Source organism: Athene noctua, chromosome 25 (assembly GCF_965140245.1).
Source record: "Athene noctua chromosome 25, bAthNoc1.hap1.1, whole genome shotgun sequence".
Classification (NCBI taxonomy): Eukaryota; Metazoa; Chordata; class Aves; order Strigiformes; family Strigidae; genus Athene; species Athene noctua.
Window position 1 is genome coordinate 7,948,445 of NC_134061.1, and position 22,711 is coordinate 7,971,155.

At 47.4% G+C, this 22,711-nt stretch overlaps 2 protein-coding genes across 2 annotated transcripts in view; both read left to right on the forward strand.

The window, feature by feature from the left end:
• The window catches only part of LOC141970539 (von Willebrand factor A domain-containing protein 5A-like), a 120,448-nt gene extending 99,583 nt beyond the window's left edge, over positions 1 to 20,865 (forward strand). Inside the window, 4 exon segments of the mRNA XM_074927173.1 lie at positions 18,951 to 19,104; positions 19,599 to 19,740; positions 19,845 to 20,105; positions 20,686 to 20,865. Coding sequence (XP_074783274.1) covers positions 18,951 to 19,104; positions 19,599 to 19,740; positions 19,845 to 20,105; positions 20,686 to 20,865 — 737 coding nt within the window.
• Positions 10,147 to 11,189, forward strand: LOC141970490 (olfactory receptor 13G1-like). The gene has a single exon (XM_074927145.1). It carries the CDS (start codon positions 10,147 to 10,149, stop codon positions 11,077 to 11,079), a length of 933 nt encoding a protein of 310 aa, XP_074783246.1. The 3' UTR covers positions 11,080 to 11,189.
• Positions 20,866 to 22,711: the final 1,846 nt, after the last annotated feature.

A 22,711-nucleotide genomic window follows, 5' to 3' on the forward strand; every position in this document is an offset into this window, starting at 1 on the left:
TGTCCTTATTTCCTCCCCGCTTCCTGCTGAGGGAGGGGAGTGATAGAGCAGCTTGGTGGGCATCTGGCAGCCAGCCAAGTCAACACAATACCGAAGGTCACCAGTGAGATCATTCACCATAATCCTGATTTTCACATGCCACTTCAGTTTTTCCAGCTTCTCCTGTAATTACTATTTCCACTGTCCCTCTCCTGGTAAAGCGAATCCTTCTGCAACCGGAAGATGAAAGAGCATTGTTTCACTGTGGTACAAAGTCAAGCTCTGCTGCCAAGCTCAGGCTCCACCTGTGTGAAGTTCAACTCTGTGTTGCAGATGCCCACAGCCCGGATGGTCTCCTGAGACCCTCTCTGCTCAGCGAAGAGAACCTGGCACATGTAGGGCCTGATCCCTGAGGCCAGAAGTGGCTGTCTGCTTCAGGGTGAGACACTTTTACCCTGGGCTGCTGCACAGACCTCTGTCACCTGCGAACGGACACCAGCCAACAGGACTTGTGCTGCCTCCCATGCAGGTGGCTTCTCACGGAGGTCTTAACGGGACAGCTGGTTGTGTGAGGCTCCATGGACTCAGGGACATCTTGACAAGTGAGTCACTGCTGACCACACGGTGAGACAAACGGTCCTCCAGTCTTCACCGAGGTGTCAGTTGGATCTCCTCTGCCGACAGTGGAAACCCAGAAACCCAGCTTGCTTGCAGATGCCTACAGAGCAGGCACCTCAACCTATAGGATGGGAATCTCTCCTTAATGTAAGGGAGGTGCATTTCTCCTGCTAGTCCCACCCACTGACACCAGCATCCATAACGTTAAATACATTTATAGTGATACAGAGATTATTACATGTTTTGAGACTTATTTACTTTTAGTAAACTGCTTATCAACTTGTTTACTTATAGTAACTTATAGTATTACTTATTGTATTTTTTAATATTGCAAAGAATTCTTCATGACCAGACAGCTCTGTGAAATTTTACCAATTGTTCATCAAAACAAAGCAGTTTACCGTGAAAATCTACCAAGATCTGCAGTGCTCAGCGAAATATTATGGTTTTGTCCTTGGGAAACTGATGTGTTCTAACTAGTCTAGTCTTGGTAATGAATAAGGACAGCCATATATGGATGGTAGAAGTTCCACTGGTACTTTAACATAAGATAGAATGAGTAATCCAGATAAAACCACTATTTTTATTCAAGAAATTGGCCAAGAGAATCTGCGCATGCTCTGGGGAAAAAACAAGGTGAGAAAGGCTACGAGCCTTCCTCCAAAAGACCCCCAAAGATCCCCCCAGGAGGCAATGGGCAGGTGCAAAGAGAACATAAACTGCTGACCCAGCCTCAGTCCTGCACATATTTGTGTTACATAACCCAATGAATATGGATATCCACACTCTATTATAGTTTCTGGTAAAATGTGCTGTTGGGGTGCAAGCTTTGTGGAGAAATCCCCTTGCACCCCGGCAATGGAGTAAGCGTACCTGCTGTAGAACTCTGTTTCGAGTTGTAGAGTCTGTTTCCAAGAATCAGTGACCATAGTTACCTGACTGTGCTGGTTTTAGCTGGAATAGACTTAAATGTCTTCATAGTACCTCATATGGTTCTGCGTTTTGGATTTGTGCTGAAAACAGTGTTGATAACACAGGGATGTTTTTGTTCTTGCTGAGCAGTGCTTACACAGCATCGAGGCCTTTTCTGTTTCTCATACCACCCAGCCAGCTAGCAGGCTGGGGCTGCACAGGGAGCTGTGGTGGGACACAGCTGGGACAGCTGACCCCAGATGACCAAAGGGATATTCCATACCATACAACGTCATGTTCAGTCATAAAAGCAGGGAGAAGAAGAAGGAAAGGGAGGACATTCAGAGCGATGGCATTTGTCTCCCCAAGTAACTGTTATGTGTGATGGAGCCCTGCTTTCCTGGAGATGGCTGAACGCCTGCCTGCCCATGGGAAGTAGTGAATGAATTCCTTATTTTGCTTTCCTTGCACATATGCTTTAGCTCTTAAACTATCTTTATTTCAACCCTCACTTCTCACTGTCGCCCTTCCAATTGTCTCCCCATCCCACTGGGTGGAAGTGAACAAGCAGACGTGTGGTATTTAGTTGCCAGCTGGGGTTAAACCATGACGCTGACTGATTTCATCCAGATCATCTGAAGATACTGAGCTGCCCACCCATCTAGCACAGAGGGAGAATTATCTGGTTTGCTTCTGTCCATTGATTATGCAGGCAGCCTAAGGCCAACCTCTCTGACTTAGAAGTCTAAATCACAGGTGGTTTTTGTGCTTAGAAGAAAACAAGGGACTGTAATTCCAAATTTATGCTCAGATTTGAGTGTTTTCTATTCAGAAGTGAGTTGTCTGATTCCTTTGGACCTTAGCTAGTAATCTAAAGTCTAAGTTTGCTGGACAAGTTGAATGAAGAAGACTAACCATAGACCTCTGCAACATAATCATCTACCTTTGAGCTAGTTATTACTTGTCCTCTTACAGTTAGTAGAGACTGAGACAATAGAGTCATTGGACTTTTATGGCAAGAGACATGTAAACTAAGTCAGACTCATCACTGCTGACAGTTTATTTCCAACATAAAAGGAAATAATGAATATTCTCATCCAAATATCTACATTACCAATATCTTAAGTTAGATAAAATTGATCCTGGAGGCAGTTCAGTTTCACTGGGAGTATGGAAAAGGCTTCAGGAAGACAGAATGAGTTTCTGACTGCTAAGTGCCCTAATTTTATGGCTCCCAGTCACTAGTCTATGTCCAGATACCAAAAGTATGACATCCAAGTAGATCAAGCTTCTATTTTAAAAAGCTTTCAGAGTTTTGCAGTTAGTTTCAGACTTCAGCTGAAAATAATAATAATTGTAAATTATGTGATTTGTTTGTTTGTTTTCTTAAACACAGGTAAGCTCTCTGAGGACCTCTGAACAGAAAAGGCTGAACTGAGATTGTGAAGTTCATCTTGGCCTCCCTTTTAACACTACCTCCGTTTCTCTTGACACTGATATCTTATGTGTACATCAGCAACACTGTCCTCGGGATCCCATCCTCCATAGGAAGGTATAATATATATTCTTCCCCCTTACTGTGGTGAAACTTTTCTATGGGATCTTGATTGTTGTGTACTTGGAACCAAAACCAAACACCCTAGGAGACCTCAAAAAAGTGTTTTCTGTTTGCTACACAGTCTGACTCCACTGATCAATCCCCTCATCTATGGCTTAAGAAATAACAACATAAAGAAGGCTTTGAGAGCAGCTGTGAGCAAATACAGGGTTTTTGATAAGGTCTACAAGCAGAAAAAATGATCTCAGAGTGAGAGGAGAGCTATGAATACTTTAAACTTTACCCTTACTGAAAATACGGGCCCATCTTCCAAGTGCAGAAGCTATAAATGTACTGTCCAGAGAAGTACAATGACACTGAACCTATGAGGTATGGGCCTTTTTGAACCAGCAGACCAGATGAGCTCCTGAAGAGCATCTCAACAGCACTGTCAGTGGGCAAATTATTGGATTCCTGTAGTCTGAGATTCCAAAATATGCACCAGTGTGGTTTGATGTGCACCGTTTCCTAGGCTTTTATTACAGTTGTGACAAGAACTAAGGGAATGTAACTGTGATAGAAGGATGAAAATAATTTGTCTTTTAGTTATAACTGTGGTGTAGCTTTGTGCAAACACATTCTACTTAGTCATTAATTTCCTAGGTGGTTCAGGAACTGCCCTGCTCTTAGCACAGATGATACAGTGGCCTGACCTGGGGCACAGTGCTAAGCCTAGACTAATTGATAGGCTCTGTTTGTATATTTCAATGTGTTGGTTCATGTTCTGCACTGAGAGTTTCTCTGTCCCAGAGACTTCTCCCAGCCATTCCTAACAAAGACCAGATGGGTTTCTACATAAATAAGACACTTGGAAATCACAGACGAAGGAATGGTCCCAAAGTACAAACATTTAAACATAGGACGGGAAACGTTTTCTGCACAGTTAGGATGAAAAATAGCAGTGCATCATGCATGTGCTGGACTGGTCACAGAGGGCCACAGACCAGACTGATAGAAGAATTCAGGAGAGAAACATTCTGGGGATTCTCATCCTATCCACCTGAAGATGCTGCTGCAAAGACTTTTGCAAAAGAGAGTCCCATCCCCCCCTGGACAGGGACCAGGCATCCTCTCTGGAGGATTTTGATTCACCTTCTGAGCATTACTTTTGCAAAGATGCCAATAAGTTACCGTTACTTTTACTAAACCCTCTGTGACCATCTGTGCAATGTAGTCAATGGAGGGTGTCCTGGGTCTGGCTGGGATGGAGTTAACTTTCTTCAGAGCAGCCCATACAGCGCTGTGCTTTGTATTTGTGACCAAACCAGTGTTGATAGCTGTGTATTAGATTTGTGCCAAGGGGCTAGGTGAGGCTGCAGAACTGGTCTGTATGAGAAGAGGTCAGGTGCTGCCCCTGTGCTGAGCACAGAGACATTCCAGCCAGCTCCAAAACAGACCCATAGTGGGGCACATCTGAGCCCAGCAGCCAAGCTGGTGGTTCCCCTGGGAAAACATGTATGAGCAGAAAACCTCAGACAGGCAGAGGAAGAGGGGGAAAAGACAGTGAGAAACAACCCTGCAAACACCGTGGTCAGAGGAAAAGGAGGGACGGGAGAAGGTATTTCCTGCGTCCCACACAGGACCACACACCAGAGCAGCATGAAGTTTCCTGAAGGAATTGCAGGCCATGGGAGGGACCCACTGGAGAAGGGGAAAGCTGAGAAGCTGAGGAGGAAGGAGCAGCAGAGAACTGTTCTGTGCTGACCGTAACACCCCATCCCCCACAGCCCCTGTGCTGCTTGGGGCAGTGGCCAAGGTAGGGCAGAGGAGTCAGGAATAACAGAGTGATGTTGAGTCAGGAACAAGGGGAGAGGGAATATGTTCTTCTAATTGTTGTCTTTGTTTCTCACTACCCAAATCTATTTTAATTGGCAGTAAATGAAATTAATTCTCCCCAAGTGAAGTATGTTTAGCCCATGATGGCAATAAGGTAAGTGATCTCCCTGGATGAGAGAGCAACTGGGTGGGAGTTTGGCCCTTAGCCAACATGAATGGACCACGATGACACACCAACATTCTGGCTCTTAATGAACAGCACTGGCACAGCACAAGGCTTTCGCTCTGCCCCCCACTGCCATATGCACACAGAGAGAAGGCTGGGGGAGGCAATAGGCTGGGAGGGCACATAGCTGGGACAGCTGACCCAGAGCGACCAAAGGGATTTTCCATGCCCTGTGACATCATGCTCAGCAATAAAAGCTCAGGGAAAGCAGGAAGAAGGGGGAACATATTTGGTTTGGCATTTGTGTTGCCAAGCAACTGTTACACGTGCTGGTGCCCTGCTTTCCAGGCATTGGCTGGACATCTGCCTGCTGATGGGAGGTAATAAATGAAAAATGTTTTGCTTTACACACACCTTGTGGTTTTCCTATCAAACGGTCATTATCTCAGTCCATGAATCTTCTCTCCTTCCTTCCATTTTTTCACAGGAGAAGGGAATGAGAGAGGGGCTGCGCAGGTGTTTTGTCTGCTGGACGAGTCAACCCCACGGAGCATTAATTGATGCAGCCAGTGGAGTCTGGAGAGTAAACCAGCTCACTCAGAGGTGGACCCTCACTTGGTCAGCTGAGGTTATCTTTATACATGGCTGAATTTATTGACTAAGGGCAAAATTCAGTCACTCAGATGTGCCTACATGTTGCCGCCTGATACGCCCTAGGATGTTTCCTCTGGCATCCAGCTGTACCTCCAAAAGGGAACAGGTCTCTATACTCTTCCCCTCATCGCAGGCAAGAAATGGACTTCTCTAGAACATGTTCACAATGGGGTAAAGACGTTTAGTTACTAGATCTCTGCATCAACAGAAGTCTTCAGATCTATAAAATGACATTTCAGCAAAACAAGTCAAATTTCCTAAGCCTTCATTCCTTTTGCATAAAACCATAAATAGGATTGAGAGAGAAGCAAGCTAGAGAGAGACATTATTTTGATTTAAGTCATGTATAAAGATTTTAAGAAGCCCCCAAAAAAGGCCCTGGAAAAAATATTAATTTTATAGACAGAACTAGATGAGTTCCTAGAAGAGGTTAGTTTTCCTCCATGTACCTGTCTCTTGAGATTAGTTCTAGAGATGCAGAGATTAAACAGGAACTGTACACACGTTCTTCTTGGAAGACATATTCACCAGGACACTGGGGACACAGTGGTGCTCGAATTGTCCTCATCAGTGTCACCTGGGCTCTCCACCCAGGCACCCTCTGTCCATAGGCCCATCATTTCCAAATAAGCTCAGGCCTGGACATGTCCCCGCCGCCACTCACGGACTTGCCTGAGCTGTGTCATAGGTAAGCCTATGCTAAGCCCTGTCCCCTGCTGTTCCTGACTTGTTTCAAGGCCTCCTGAAAGGAGAAAGCTACATGACAGCAACCATGCAATCACCTTATTATACATAATAATATCCACAGAGATACTTCCATGATTAGAAAACTTCTCCAACATAGTGTCTACATAAACAGTGGGTCCAATCCAGCAAAGGAACTGAACACCTATCATACCAGTTTTCTTCACAAAAAGTTTCTAAAAATTCAGTTTTCAGTACATATAATCAAAGAGCATCAGATCTTGAGTAAGTTTGGATTAAACACAAAATCATAAATGGTTTGGGTTGGAAGAGACCTTAAAGATCCTCTAGTTCCCACCCCCTGCCCCGGGCAGGGCCACCTTCCACTAGCCCAGGTTGCCCAAAGCCCCGTCCAACCTGGCCTTGAACCCTGCCAGGGAGGGGGCAGCCACAGCTGCTCTGGGCAGCCTGTGCCAGGGCCTCACCCCCCTCCCAGGGAAGAATTTCTTCTTTACATCTAACCTAAATCTCCCCTCTTTCAGGTTAAAGCCATTACCCCACTTCCTATCACTACAATCCCTGGTGAAGAGTCCCTCCTCATCTTTCCTGTAGGCGCCCTTCAAGTACTGGAAGTACTGGAACAGACATGGTCATGGGACTGTCTTGAACACTCCATCCCATCCTCATGACAAGATGCAGCACATTCAACACTCAAGAAACAGCATCCTTGGGCGCCTACACAGCCCGCATGCCTCTTCAGGCACTTTCCATTGAAACAACACCAGAAAAAGCACCAAGCTGCCTTAGAGCTCAAGCCCGGTGTAGCTGAAGGAGAGCTCCCTGGAAAGAGCAGGCACATACTGCGGGGACAGAGAACACTCCTGAGGGTTCATTCTCTGAGCAAGATGGAGCTGCACTGAACCACGTAGTGCTCTGCAGGGTTTATGTGCCACACTGCTGTAAGGAAAGCAGCGTGGATGCCAACTTTTCTCAGACCAAGGGGAAAAGTAAACCCTGGAGTGGTTCACAAAGATAGTATAGACTGGGCTTCAACCATCTTCCACATCAGATGAGCCAGACACCTAAGCACTCCATTACAGCCAGGAAGCTTCTTTCCACGGGAGCCTGGTGCATGTGACATTGCTCCCTGAAAGACTTCTCTGCAAAAGGTCAGAGAAACCATGGGCTTCTAGAACCATCCAGGCATGAAGGGGCCTTCACAGTCAATTATTACAATCGCATGCTCAATTAAAGATCAACCCTCAGTTCAGATCAGGTTGCTCAGGGCTTAGCCTGGTCACATCTTGCAAGCCTCCAAAGACGGAATTCCACGGACCACTTTCAATCCACAGTTATTGTCAGAGCATCTTTTTTCATTAAATTCACTTAGACCCTCCACGTCTTCAATCTGTGCTCCTTGTCTTGTCCTCCTGTCGTGTACCTCTATAAAGGACCTGTGCTTGTCTTCTCAGTAGCCTTTCCTTTGGTAGTGGGAAGCTGTCATAAGGTCACACTAAGCCTTCCGTTCTCCAGCATCAAGGAACTCAGTTCCCTGAGGCTCAACAATTACAGTGTCTTCCAGCACCTTGGCCATCTTGGTCATCTCCACCAGAATCACCCAAGCTTATAAACATCTTTCTTATAGTGGAGGGTCCCAAACTGGGTAAGCTATTACAGAGTCTGTCTAACCAGTGCTGAGTAAAAGGGAATCAACACTTCCCTCTGTAGCTGCTGGCTATGCTCCTCATGATATGGCTCAGTACATTGTTAGTTTTCAAGCCCAAGAGTCAGAAGTTTTGAGCAGAAATCAGCTTTGCTGGTATCAGTGTTGTCAAGGAGGGAAAAATGAGGAGAAACTTCTCTGATAGAGGCAAATTAGCTAACAAACCCATCTGCGTCCCACTCCACTGGGCATTCTCTGCAGTTAATGCGGGTCATGACTTCAGAGGTTACCACCACCAGGCTCCTCCTCTTGGAGCGTGCTTCCGAGCTCATTCTAGGCTCCATTCACATGGGAGGACAAATCTCCAGAGGAAACTGTCTTGATAGACGAGGTGTATTTTAAGATGCTGTTTCAGAAAGGCTTGTGAACACAGTTTGTGCCTCCCATGGAAGGTGAGAATATTCATCCTTTGTTGCTGGCTCCTTTTCTGTTTTCTTTGCTCTCTTTCATATATTCTCCACTGGGTCTAATAAGTGAGTTATATTCCATGTTCTATATTTGTCTGACTCTTTGAGTGTAACTGTTACAGTTTTAAATTAATATTTTAGTGTCATGAATGTTTATATCGCCATCTTTAATCCGATGGAAAATGAACTGAAATTTCCTCCACACCTGTTCATCCCAGTAATGCTTCATATTGTATGAAAACCATGAGAATTGGAGATTCATTCAAGCCCAAGTCAGTGACCTAGTTCTGAGCTAGGTTTTAATCAACACAGGAGAGGAAAGGCCGATTCAGGCAAACCATGTTAGACTTGTATCTTCATCAAGAGATGAGTGATGCTGTAGGAGAGTCTGTCTCTCTCCACTGACACTAGTGGAAGGGGAAACCTCCAGCAGAGTCTGTTTGCAGATTGCCTGGAAGCGCAGTGACATGAGGTGAATGCTACTGAAAATCTAATTCTGCGCCCTTAGACTCCAAGGGCAGAAATTGTAACTCTGTCGTGCCTGAGTTTCAGAGCCTCTTCTCAGTCATTCGGAATGGAATTCCAGGCACCGCTTTGGACGGTCAGAATTGGGTGGATCATATTTGGGAAGATCTCCAGCTGCAGCTTGCAGCACTCTAGCTTGGTGAAACACAAGCCCAGAAACAGCTTCAGCCTTACACTGTTGAGTAAACCGTTCGGCAGAGAGTCTCTGATCTCCCTGTTATCAGCCAGATGCCTGGAAGACAATCACCAGAAACGGACAGAAATGTCACCCTTCTGTTTGCAATTAACACCTTGGTGCCTTCAGTAGCTGAGATCCCCTCAGAGGCCTGATCAGTCATAGTCAGATGAAGTATGAAGCGTGCGTGATGCACAACTGGTAAACGTTGTTTCTCTATTACTCAGGTAGCTTTAAATTCTTTTAGAAAATTAATTATTTAAATTGCATATTTGTTTATAAATGAGCAAATTCACATCTCTGTTCTCTTCTGTCTACCTGTCACCCTGTGGTACAACACACTATTCTCCGTCCCTCTCCTTGCTTTCACTTCTGAAAGGTCTTGCTTTTAGCCCAGTGCAGATTCATTCTGTACCCAAACAGACCTGGTGGAAATTAGGTCTCAGCATCTATGTTTTGGGATTCATGAGAAGAAGACAAAGTCCATACCACAGCCAGGGAAGATCCACTGTCATGTGAATGTTTTAAAACATCTCTGATACTATTTCATGGGAAAAAAGAAAAAAAAAAAAAAGGAAAGAAAAGAAAAAAGTCCTGTTAATCCTTTTAATCCTTTGAAGAACTGCACTCATAAATTACTTTATCTTATTTATCTATTATTGTTGTTATGATGATGATGATGATTATTATTATTATTGTTGTATCTATCATTCTATTCAAGTACTGATGTGACTTCCTTGCACACTGCCATATTTTCTCCCTTATTTTCTCTGATGTGGGGTTTTGGTTTGGTTTGGGGTTCTTTTCTCTTTGGAGACACATCTCTCTCTCTCTGTATCTTTCTCTGTTTTTAACATTGGGTTGAATATGTTCTGTTCATGATGCAGTAATGTCGTTATTTTTATTCCTGTGTAGGGGACACCAAGGCAAATGCATCCACGGAATCTCACCAAGGTCTCTGAATTCATCCTTGAGGGTGTTTTTGTCAACCCTCACCTTCAGGGTCTCTATATTGCAATATATTTATGTCTCTACCTCTCTGCTATCCTCAGCAACTCCTTTGTCATTATAGCTACCCTTGCCCACCCACCACTTCACACCCCTATGTACTTTTTCCTCTCCAACCTGGCCATCCTTGACATGGTAGGCATCTCCTCAGTTCTGCCCAAGACGTTGGAGAACCTGATCCTGGGCAAGAACACCATCTCCTTTGAGGGCTGTGTAGCACAGCTCTACACCTTCACTTTCTCAGGCTCAACAGAGCTTATACTGTTAACAGTCATGTCTTATGACCGGTACCTGGCCATTTGCCAGCCCCTTCGCTACGTAGCCACGATGAGCAAGGGGACCTGCATCTCTTTAATGGCTGGTGTCTGGGGAATCGGGACTGTTAATTCCCTCATAAACACTCTTCTTGTAGCACAGCTGGACTTCTGTGGGCCAAATTTAGTCCAAAATATCTTGTGTGAGATACCTCCGCTCCTTGCCCTGTCCTGCAGCTCAACCTATCTCAGTGAAATCATGGTTTACATGGCAGACATCATCTTAGGCATGGGAAACTTCCTGCTGCTCATCCTCTCCTATTGCCTCATCATCGTCACCATCCGGAAAATCCAGGGCTCTGCAGGGAAGTGGAAAGCCTTCTCCACCTGCTCCTCACACCTTGCTATTGTTGGCTTGTTCTACTCCACCATCATCTACACCTATATCCAGCCAACTAGCGCTCCATTAAAGAAAGACAAAACCGTGAGCATTATGTACACTCTGGTGACTCCCACGCTGAACCCTCTGATCTACAGCCTGCGCAACAAAGGGATCAAAGTGGCGTTCTGGAAAATTGTACCATTGCACAAAACATACTAATACACATGCCCGTACTTTCCCGCCCTGTTCTGCACGGTCCACAGCCATGGGGGGCTGCAGAGTTGTGTCAACCTTTGCTGCCAATTAGAGTGACATTGCTTTCACTGAAGTTCATGTGTTGCAACAATGTTACTTCTTAAAGAGAAATTATCAAAACTGAGGATCCCCAGAGCAGGGTGAGGTGAAGTGTACCTTACAAGTGTTTGCTACTCTGCATCCTCCAGAAAGGGAAGCAAGAGCACAGACTTGATGGAGATGACCACATGGCAGCTTTGATCAAGAGTTCATACTTATTTCTATCAGCTGAGACTAGAGTTTATTAACACCCATAGATTTCTTTTCCTGAGTCATCTGGTGGAATGCAAATACTGGTGATCTCCCGAGTCAATCTCCCTTTTTGGTCAGCAGAGAGGCAAAGGCACTTTAAGGATGGAAATCATCTGAATTTTTCAGACCTTCCTCTGCTCCCAAAATTGTACCTTAAAGGTCTGTTTGTCCCTGTTTTGAAGGAGAATGGCCTCCTACAGTTAAATCAGCCTGCCTATTGATAAACTATCCAATATTAGTGATCTTAACGGTTTTTAATATAAAATCAGATCTTTACTGAAGAGCATAGAAATCATTAATCAAATCATCACTGAACACTATGAGAAACTGATCACCATGATTATGTGCTGAGTCTCAGGCTCTTCATCATGACTTTCCCTCATTCCTCCCAAAATTTACTTTTTTTAAGACTGAAAAAGAAAACAATAAAAGGAAACAGGCTAAGTACATAACAGTAATGTGCTAGAAATTATATTATTTCTAAGATTTAGATTGTGTGTAAAATCCTGTGCATAACTGTTTTCTGAAGGCTATACTGCATGCCTCAGAATACACTCCTGTCCTCATGTGGTGGCACATATTTGTTCTTCCCCTTGTGCCCTGTAGGAATGATTGTGCTTCAAGTTTCACACTGAATTTGTGCCTTCTTGTTTTCACATCCAGGCAGAAAACATAAAAACTTCAAAATCAACATAGAGCGCGATCTCTCACTTTGGGTTCAAACACCATAGAAGTATGAAAAGCTGTGGAAATCATTGCAAATGATGCAAGGAAGAGGCTGGCATTCTTTCAGGCAAAGTAAATATGTCTGAGGTAAAGAAGGTGCCTGTCTGAATAAGCCTTGTGGTCTAGTGATGGGGAAGGGAGGGGTGGAAATAAGTCTCATGCAGCACGTATATGTGATCTGTCAGTTCCCACAGCGCTGCGACAGAAGGACAGTTCCTGTTCTTCTCATGGGCTTAGGGCTTAGACAACTCATTGTTAAAATCATTAGAGATGGAGTTTCATGAGAAGACATGGCCAGATAATTGCACTGACAGCCACCTGTTTATACACAACCAGCTCCTTTTATCCCCCTTTCCCACACGCGGCGGGCGGAGGAAGCAAGCAGCCGATTCAATGTGAATGATAGAGCAAGCTTCAACTTTATTGAAAGAAATCACCCCTTATATAAGCACTCTACAATAATCATGCATACTACTCACAAATCTACTGGATACATGTAAAAGGCTACATTATAATATCCCAGCCCCTTGTGGCATCTCAGGCATGTCACAACATCTTCCCTCTTCTGGCCTGCCTTCTTTCCCAAGGTTGTGTACCTCAGTTTCTCTCTTTGTTAACATAACAGTCCTTTATAAGCACAACTGTACCCTGGGTTTTTTCCTTTGTTTACCTCAGATGGCTGCAATCAGCTTCTGCAGAGACCCATGGCCTTGCTCTCTGCAAGCCGTTCTCCAACACCCACAAATATTTCTCCTTAGGCCATCATAGTCCCCTCCCTTTCCCCACCTTTGACCCTTGCTTTACACATCCCATAGATTCTTTTGACAATCCCAAAATGCTGCTCCTGGCATCCCATAGCAGGTCCCTTCAGCCTGCAGGCAGTAAAGTTGCTCAGCCTTCAAGGGCCCTAAATTAAAGAGAAAGTCGTGTGAGACAAACCACAGGTCAGGGCTGGCTTCTCAGCCTCCACTGATCGCGTTGCTGCTGAAAGACAGAGTCTCCTGCTTCTCAGACAGAGCGCAAAGCCAAGCACAGAGACAGAGTGGAGGGACACTTCTCTCTCCTCCATGTAGCCCCAATCCTACCAGTTAGTGTGGTGTGGAAACCTGGGAGGCCACCTGGCCACGCTCTCACGTTGTAGAAGGAATGAGAGTTGAACCGTGTCCTAATGTTCTGGCTCCTGTGATTTCCTTAAATGACGGTATCGCTGCAGCTCTGCGACTTTGAAGTTTGAATTCAGTGTTCCAGTGAAGGGTTTGTGGTGGGCACAACTGGATGCACATCCTCTGCCTGAGTCGGGGAGCCAGACCCCTTGCAGTCCCTGGAAAGGCAGAGGCCTGGACAGTTTAGAATTGTGAACAAACTAGCAGCATTTCAATGATGAAAAGGCACTGTGCTGCAGCCAGGAGGGGGTTAAACGGTATGTGAAAAGCCAGGAGGGCTCCTGGCCCAAGAGAAGCAGGACCAGGAATCCCATTCAGAGCTCTGTCTTCTCAGCCTCTCACCTCCGCCCTCTGCCAAAGCTACTGACTGCTCCACCACTCAGGCATTAGGAGTGAGACTTTCCCTTCCGATCACAGCCAGGGGAGGAAGCTGCAGTGCTTCGAAGGTGTCTTGTCCTCAGTCAGTACTTCCAGTGAGCACTTGCCTTTCGTTTCATTTGCAGCAGTGGAAGGATGTGGCGGGATTCACCTTGCTGAAGTTCAGTCTTTTGAACGCCATCTACCTCTGGTACGCTCTGCTCCATTCATGGCAAAGGGGAGAGGATTTGTCTTCATTTTCATGAAAGTTAACTTCCACTTCATGCCCAGGTTCTGTCCTCTGAGCAGCCACAAAGCATGGGTGCACGCTCGCCTGTGCTTTACAGCAACTGAACCTGGTACCTCCAAGCTGGGATTTCCCTGTGGTTCTTGGAGCAGTCACTTCCAGGGATGCCTCCAGGTAGTTGGTGCCAATGGAGCAGCTCAGGTTTGTGTCTCTCAGTCCTCTGTGAGTGTCTGAGCAGGTACTGCGGTCTCAATCACCTCCCATGTGCCTCCTGACACATCCCAAGAGGGGCAGTACACAGGCTCGGTGTTCACCTTCAGAACCACTGCCCTGGTAAGCTGCAACACAAACATGTCCACTCTGACCCTTCCGATGATTTGAACAGAAAAAAAAATAATACATGGGTGCACAGAACAATACTTCTATAAGAGCACCACCGTGCAGGGCCCGGACATGCCCCAGCCCATGTGCTCAGTAGTGTGGTTGCACAGGTCCATTCAAGAGGTCACAAGCCTTGCAGCATGTCTTCCCGCTTGGGAAGACACAATCTCTTACTTTACAGTTGTTTGAGTTACCAGCCAAGAGAGGAACTGCTGAGAACATCAGCACTTTGCTGGAAATGTCAGAATACTGAAGAGGGTATGAGTTTGCTCAAGTGTTTCTTATCATTCAGTGCTGCAGCTTGGTCTTGTCTGGAATGTCTCCTCAGTTTGGGTCTGTGCTCATCTGATAACACAATCTCACACATCGCAGAAACCAAAGTGGTTTGCAGCTTTCTGCTTTATCTCCCGGTGGGATGGAAATTGGACTGTTAAAAAGTTTCCAGGAAAGAGATTAACCCCGATTAGATGTCATGCTGGCAGGCTCTGGAAGAATGAAAAGGTGGAAGTGAAAGCTAGCAACAGGAGAAGCAGACATTTCCTAAGAAGTCTGGAAAGTCTTGAAGCGAGTCTTGGATCAAGTCTTCTTGTAATGCACGTTAGGGCATATGAGGGAGAAGAAGGGGATTGAACAGTTAATGAGCATTTACCAAGGGTAAAACAGGCCTGACCAACTGATTGCCTTCTCTAATTATGGCATTATGGGTGGGGGAGAGCAGTGGATATCATTTACCCTGACTTTAGCAAGGCTTTTGACACTGTCTCCCAGGATATTCTTCTGTCTAGCTTAGGATGTTACGATCTGAGTGGGTGGACAACTGGATGGGTATAAACAGGTTGGCTGATTGGGCTGAGAGAGTGCTGGTGGTGCTTAATAGGCCATACTCTCCCTGGAGGCCGGTAAGAAGCGCAGTACCTTAGGGGTCTACACTGAGGAGAGGCTGAGGGACCTGGACTTGTTCAGACAGAAGGGGAGGGCTTGTGCAGGACCTAAGAGCAGCTTTCTGATACCTGCAAGCAACCACCAGGAAGATGGAACCAGGCTTTTCTCAGCAGCAAATGGTGGGAGCATGAGAGAGGAAGATACCAGGTAGGCATTAATAAATAAATAATGAAATTAAAGAGATTCAGTCTGTGTGTAAGAAAAAACATTTTCACCACGAGAACAGTGAAGCGAAGGAGTCAGTTGCGCAGAGAGGCTGTCCAGTCTCCATCCTCAGTGTCAGTGCCTCAAGTGCATTCCCCATCCTGGAGGTCTGACTGCCTGGGCTCATGGTCAACTTTGACATGTTCAAAAGACTGATTAACAAAATCCCTTGGGAGGGTGCCCTCAAGGATATGAGAGTTCAAGAAGGCTGGACATACTTCAAGAGCAAAGCACAGAAGCAGGCTTTTCCCGTGTGCTGGAAAACAAGCAGGCGGGGACAGAGACTGACCTCGGTAAACAGGGACCTTTGGCTGGATCTCAAGAACAAAATGAGAATCTATTGCCTTTGGAGAGGGGACAGGTCTCTGATGAAGAGTATAAAGATGTAGTGAAGTTATACAGGGAGAATATTAGGAGAGCTAAGGCACAGCAAGAGAGCAACCTGGCTACAGCTGTTAAGGATCACAAGAAATGTTTCTATAAATTCGTTAACAGCAAAAGGAGGATTAGGGAAAATCTCCCTCCTTTACTGGATGCAGAGGGAAACATGGTAGCTAAGGATGAGGAAAAGGCTGAGGTCCTCAACGCCTACTTTGCCTCAGTCTTTATCAGTGGAACTGGCTGTTTCCTGGACACCCAGCCTCAGGAGCTGGGAGATGGGGGGGAGAAGAGAGATTGCGGCCATCACAATTAAAGAGGAAGTGGTCAGAGATCTGCCGCACCACTTGGATGCACACAAATCTGTGACCGGATGGGTTACACCCAAGGGTGCTGAGGGAGTTGGCAGCTGTGCTCGCCAAGCTGCTGTCCATGATTTACCTGAGGTCATGGCTAACTGGGGAGGTCCCACTGGACTGGCGGGTGGCAGATGTAACACCCATCTACAAGAGAGGCAGAAAGGAGGATCCAGGAAACTACAGACCTGTCAGTGTGACCTCGGTGCCAGGGAAGGTCATGGAGCAGGTCATCTCGGGTGCCATTAAAAGTCATGTAATGGACAGCCAGGGGATCAGGCCCAGTCAGCATGGGGTTAGGAAAGGCAGGTCCTGCCTGACAAACCTGATCTCCTTCTATGACAAAATGACCTGACTACTGGATGAGGGAAAGGCTGTGGATGTTGTCTACCTTGACTTCAGTGAGGCCTTTGACACCGTTTCCCACAGCATTCTCCTGGCAAAACTGGCTGCTCAAGGCTTGGATGGGCACACGCTTTGCTGGGAAAAAAACTGTCTGGATGGCCGGGCCCAGAGTTGTGGTGAACGGAGTTAAATCTTGTTGGCAGCCGGTCACGAGTGGTGTCCCCCAGGGCTGGGTTTTGGGGCCACTCCTGTTTAACATCTTTGTTGATGATCTGGACGAGGGGATCGAGTGCCCCCTCAGTCAGTTTGCAGATGACACCCAGTTGGGTGGGAGTGTTGATCTGCTCGAGGGCAGGGAGGCTGCAGAGAGACCTGGACAGGCTGGAGCCATGGGCTGAGCCCAGCTGGGGGAGTTTCACTGAGGGCAAATGCCGGGGGCTGCCCTTGGGCCACAACAACCCCCAGCAGGGCTACAGGCTTGGGGAGGAGTGGCTGGAGAGCTGCCAGTCAGAGAGGGACCTGGGGGGTGATTGACAGCGGCTGAACAGGAGCCAGCAGTGTGCCCAGGGGGCCAAGAAGGCCAATGGCATCCTGGCTTGTGTCAGCACTGGCGTGGCCAGCAGGGACAGGGAAGGGATCTGAGCCCTGTGCTCGGCACTGGTGAGGCCGGCCCTCGCTGAGTGGGTTCAGTTTTGGGCCCCTCACCCCAAAAAGGCCATTGAATGACTCGAGCATGGCCAGAGAAGGGCAACGGAGCTGGTGCAGGGTCTGGAGCACAGGTCTGCTGGGGAGCGGCTGAGGGAACTGGGGGGGGTTTAGTCTGGAGAAGGGAGGCTGAGGGGAGATCTCATCACCCTCTGCAACTCCCTGTAAGGAGGGGGCAGAGAGGGGGGATGAGTTTCTTTAACCAAGTAATAAATGATAGGACAAGAGGTAAAGGCCTCAAATTGCACCAGGCAAGGTTTAGACTACATATTAGGAAGTATTTCTTTGCAGAAGGGGCTGTTGGGCGTTGGAATGGGCTGCTCAGGGCAATGGTGGAGTCCCCATCCCTGGAGGGGTTGAAGAGTCGGGCTGACTCAGTGCTGAGGCCTCTGGTGTAGTGGGGAACTGTCAATGTTAGGTAAATGTTTGGACTGGATGATCTTTAAGGTCTTTTGCTACCTAGATGATTGTGTGATTCCTGTGAACTTAGAGCCAGGGCAACTGAGGGCTGTGTCCCTTCTCCCTGGTAACACTGGGGCCAGTGTCCCCAGGGGGGACATCAGAGAGGCCTCAGCCAGGGCTGCTCCCCTTCACACGGGATCTGCTTTGAAGAGCAGACTCTGACTCTGTCCCCACCTGAGCTCCAGCTCCAGCTGTGTCCCAGCCGTGCCTGTGCCCGGCCATGTAACCTGCTGATCTGGACCTGAGCACATGGACTGACTTCCCAGATTGACCTCAGACTTCCCTCATCACCATGGACTTGTCTGATCATCTCGCACACTAGTGTGAGGCTGTGAGTCTCCAGTAGGTCGTGTGCCTTAGCTACTCTGACAGGTGACTTCTGATATCCCAGGGGCACCTCTGATGGCATCAGCCCCTCTGATAAGAACCAGGACCTCTGCCTGACCCTGTTCAGCTCTCACAAACCAAAACAACCTACATCTAGGATCCAAGGAGGCTCTTGCCAAGGGTCTCCAATGAGATACGCACTCAACAGGAGATATCCCACTCCTCTCACTGCTGCCTGGGTGCTGAGCACTCTGCGTACTCTGTACAAGCCTAGGGCTATCCAGCTTTTGGAGGAGATCATGACAAAAACCAGAGAATGTGACATGAGCCTCTCACCAAACCGCGATCTGGGGTTTCCAGGAATAGAAGCAGCAGATGACACAAGCTGCTGAGGTTTCCTGTTTCAGCCCAAAACGTCATATATAGGGATTGTCATTCTGCACCTGTCTCCTGCCCAGCCATAACAACTGTCTTGGCTCTTCGGGGCACTGGTGGAAGATGCTGCTTCTCCTTCTGCTCGCAAGTGCTTTTCTCCTTCTCCCATGGGCTGGGGCTGGTGAGTACAGAGAGATGGGATTTAGGCAAGGACATGCAAGGGCAGAAATGGGCACTGAGTAGGCAATCCTTGCCTTCTCTCATATCTCTACTCTCCGCTCTACTCATATCTCTCAGCTCAGACTGCCTGAAACCAGTGACGCATTAAAGGTACCAGTGTGGTGCCCTTTGACAGCATTTACACATCCAGGGTCAGGTGTGGTCAGCCATCCCCAGGAAGCGTTGTGCACTTTTCTCTCCACTGTGCACAAGCAATGCTTTGGACAGCCCAGGGAAGGAGAGTTATTGGCATCACTGCCTATGATGCCGGAGGATGACCCTCTCTCCTCATGCAGCTCCGAATCTGATGGGAAATAGTGGCATGGGTGATATTAACACTTCTCATCTCTCCTCCAGGAAGGATCATTGGCGGATGGGAAGCTAAGCCCCACTCCAGGCCCTACATGGCTTATTTATCAATTAGAAGTGGGTCAGGCAAGTATCGGTGTGGAGGGTTCCTGATTCGCCCAGATGCAGTGCTCTCAGCAGCTCACTGTGTGGCTGGAAAAACGTAAGGCCCTGTCTAACTGGTACATGTGATTGTTTTGAGTCTCACACGGTCGCGAGGAGCCGCAGTCCTGGTCTGTGCTGACAGAATACTCTGTCTCCTCGGGCACAGCAGGGCTCTCTGTGAGCTGAGCCGTGCCCCGTGAGTTGCAGGAATTGTTGGCCAGGGGCCGTGAGCCCCTGGGAACAGGACTCCTCGCAGAGGTCTCCTGATCCGTGGTTCCTCCCATGGGTCAGAGCTGCTCTTGGAGAAGAGAGGCTGGTGTCTCTCATTCCCTCCTCCCCTTTTGTCTTCAGAATGGGACACCTCAGTCCTATGTCAGCATGGGGTAAGGGACCCTCAGCTGAATGTGGAAGGAACCCAGGCTACAGAGGGCAACTTGCGGAGAACTAATTTCGGGGGGGGCACATCCCACCACCACCTCCCTCTAACCACCTGCCATGGGGGCTGTGTCTCTGTGGTCAGCGTCGCTGGAATATATTGGTGTTTCCTGGCAGGAAAGTGAATATCACCGTGACCCTGGGAGCTCACAACGTAAGTAAGGAGGAACTGAGCCAGCAGAAATTCCATGTTGACCACTGGGTCATCCATCCCAACTATTCAGAAGATACCGATGCAAATGACATCATGCTGCTGAAGGTATACCCCCACACATCCTTGCTGTCTGAGAGATCTCCCCCTGCTCACTTCCCTACCTCCCATTCCTTTCCCTGCTCTAACCCTGTGTTCTCTCTACTTTGCAGCTGAAGCCAAAGGCCAAGCTCACTAAGGAAGTGAATTATATCCTTTTGCCCAGTGACAATGAGCGTGTGGGACCAGGAACTACATGTGAAGTGGCTGGCTGGGGCAGGACATTATGGACACAGAATAAAACTCGTGTGCTGATGGAGGTGAACCTGATGGTACAGAGTAATGATGTGTGCGAGAAATATTTTGAAAGCAGCTACGTCCATCAGTCTATGCTCTGTGTTGGTGATGACGATGGCAAAAAATCAACTTGGCGGGTAAGTGTTAATTTGGGCTCCAAGCTTGGGATGAGGTTGGGACGAGACAGTCAGGTGGGTTTTCAGGTGGGGGATGCGGGGGACTACAGTGCAGTAGATGCTTCAGGATGGTGTGCTGAGGACCCTCACAGAAGGTCTGAAGCTGACACGCTGACTGAACCAGCATGCGGTTGCCCCAGCTGTCAGCATCATGTTCCTTTTCACACAGCTGGCAATATTCCATCCATCCTAGCCACTGCTCCCGCAGGCTGCAGATCTCGTGCAAACCCTTTGTCACTTACTCCCGACACAGTGGGATGGCTCAGATATTCCCACGTGTCTAAAGTGGGACTAGATTCTTCTTTTCTGGGGTGTGAAGGCAGTTTTTCAATCTCAGATGGCCTCCAGGTCTGAATTGCTTCACAGGTTGGCTTAGAGGAGTAGTAAGGCAGCTACAAGCCCTACGGAGCTGGGCCTTGAGGGAGATGGCTGAAAGAGGAGGTTCTTCACACAGAGGGAGGCAGAAGGGCAGTTTCTCCCTCAGGGCAGGGGGAGCTGTGCTCTGACATGTCTGACCCCTGCCACTCCTTTTACCTCACAGGGTGATTCTGGAGGCCCATTAGTCTGCAATGGCAAGGCTCACGGCATTGTTTCTTATGGACGCAAATACTGCATCTTCCCTAAAGTATTTACCAGAGTCCTCTATTTTGGGCCCTGGATACGTAAAGAGCTGAGAAAGTTTGCGCTCCAAGACCTACCTGACTCTCCCTCCTCTGACTAAAATGCTCAGCGCCCCATTTCCACAACACATCAAACATCTGCTGATGCTCAGAGGCGTCCAGGGGCAGCTGAAATGAAGTCCGGGATGCTCTCATGGCATATGCACAGGCTTCTGCTCTCAGGAATGTCTCCATGGCAAGGTAGAAACACAGATCCCAAGTACACACAGTTTCACATTGCCCCTCCTCCCACAGCTGCACAACAGTGCTACCTCCTGCTTTGCTTTCTGGCCACAATAAAAGCATGTTCAGACTTGCTTGTGTGTGCAGCCTTCTTGGGACCAGATGGAACTCCTCAGGGTGAGCATGAGGAGGCTCGATGCAATGTGTTAGGACTGGTAGGGACCTGACACCAGCAGGATACTGTGTTCTTTAATGTACAGAATGCCAAACAAAAGAAAGAGATTCTGTGTTATTTCCCTTAGCTGCTGTGAATGACAGAAAGCATGATTAGTAAATCCAAGGGACAAGAGTCCACTGAAAGCTGCTGAACAGAAGGGAGAGCAGAATTAATTTTGCCAGTTCTAGACAAGAGGTCTAAGCTGTCTTTGGCATCACGGGGATACCGAAAGGGGGAGATACAGACATTCCTGACATCCTGTTGTCAATTCTATGACATGAACCCCTACATGCCAAGCAGACGATCTTTCAGATTAAAAATGCCTTGAGCATGCTTACTTCTCTTTATTGTTCAGAAAGTATATTGGGGCAATAATGTTTCCTGGGAATTTAGGCTTTTTTCACATGTCCCAGGCTATTCCACCTCGCCTCCAGCTGCTGCTCCTGAAGGTCTATGGTACATCCTGTGTTCTATCACCCAGACCATGACAATGACTCTGAGAGCCTAAACCACTTCTATTTCAGACATTTTTGAAACTCAGAAGGACAATTCCGTGAGATGCTCTGGTATGTTCAGCTTGGCTTGCAGCACCTACTGTAGAGAACCTGAATCTTGTGGAGCCCCTAAGCCATATCTACTAGCCCTGTTCACGTTGTAGTCCAGAGCATCGCAGGTAGCACAAGGTGCCAGCCAAAGAGAGTTGTTCCCTCGGAAGTCAGAATGCCTTTCCTGTGCCCTGGGTGTTCCCTCACCAAATTTAAGGAAAAGACACCAGGTCTCTCAACCATGAAGGTGTCAGACACAGGTATGATTATGACAGCAACAGGTTTCTTCCCCTGTTCCAAACCCCACTGATTGGGACCAGGGTTGTTTGGCAGGTGTACTGAACAACCCCTGAGTTGTTTCACCTGATATCCATCTCCCCTCCCACATTCTTCCCCTTTACCACTAGCTACCTCACTCAAATAAAAAGCCCACCCCTGCTTACCCCTTTCCTCATTAGCCTAGTTTTTCTACATTTGAAGGTTTCTTTGATAGCATTTTTCCCACCTTCACTCGCTGGGTTATAGAGGTAGATGATGCTTTATCTGCTGAGGCTCAAACTGAACCATGTACACATCAGAGAGAGATCTGTCACATACCACTGGGGCTCATGAGAATGGAAGGTCAGGCATTTATTCACTGGTAGCTGGTGACATATTTTTCCCGCTGTCCCATACCTTTCCATACTCTCTGATTTCATTCCATTGAATAAAGAACCTGTTCTGCCTGTACAAGTGGCTCCTTAAATGACACAGTGATGTTGTTTTCATAAAGCCCCTCTCTTAGTTCTTCACGGGAACTTGGACTATCCAGTAAGAGAGTGACTTGTGCACTAGCCACCACTGTCCTAAATCATTCAACAGGGAGAAAAGAAAATCAAGAAAGCTTGTGGGATGAAAAAGGGAGGAGAAAGAACTGAAAGAACTGAAAATCAATAATTTACAAGATGATTGACAATTGTTTGT

Bases quoted from the DNA above. Each gene is read 5' to 3' on its own strand.
- LOC141970490 (XM_074927145.1), top strand. From the start codon at position 10,147: ATGCATCCACGGAATCTCACCAAGGTCTCTGAATTCATCCTTGAGGGT.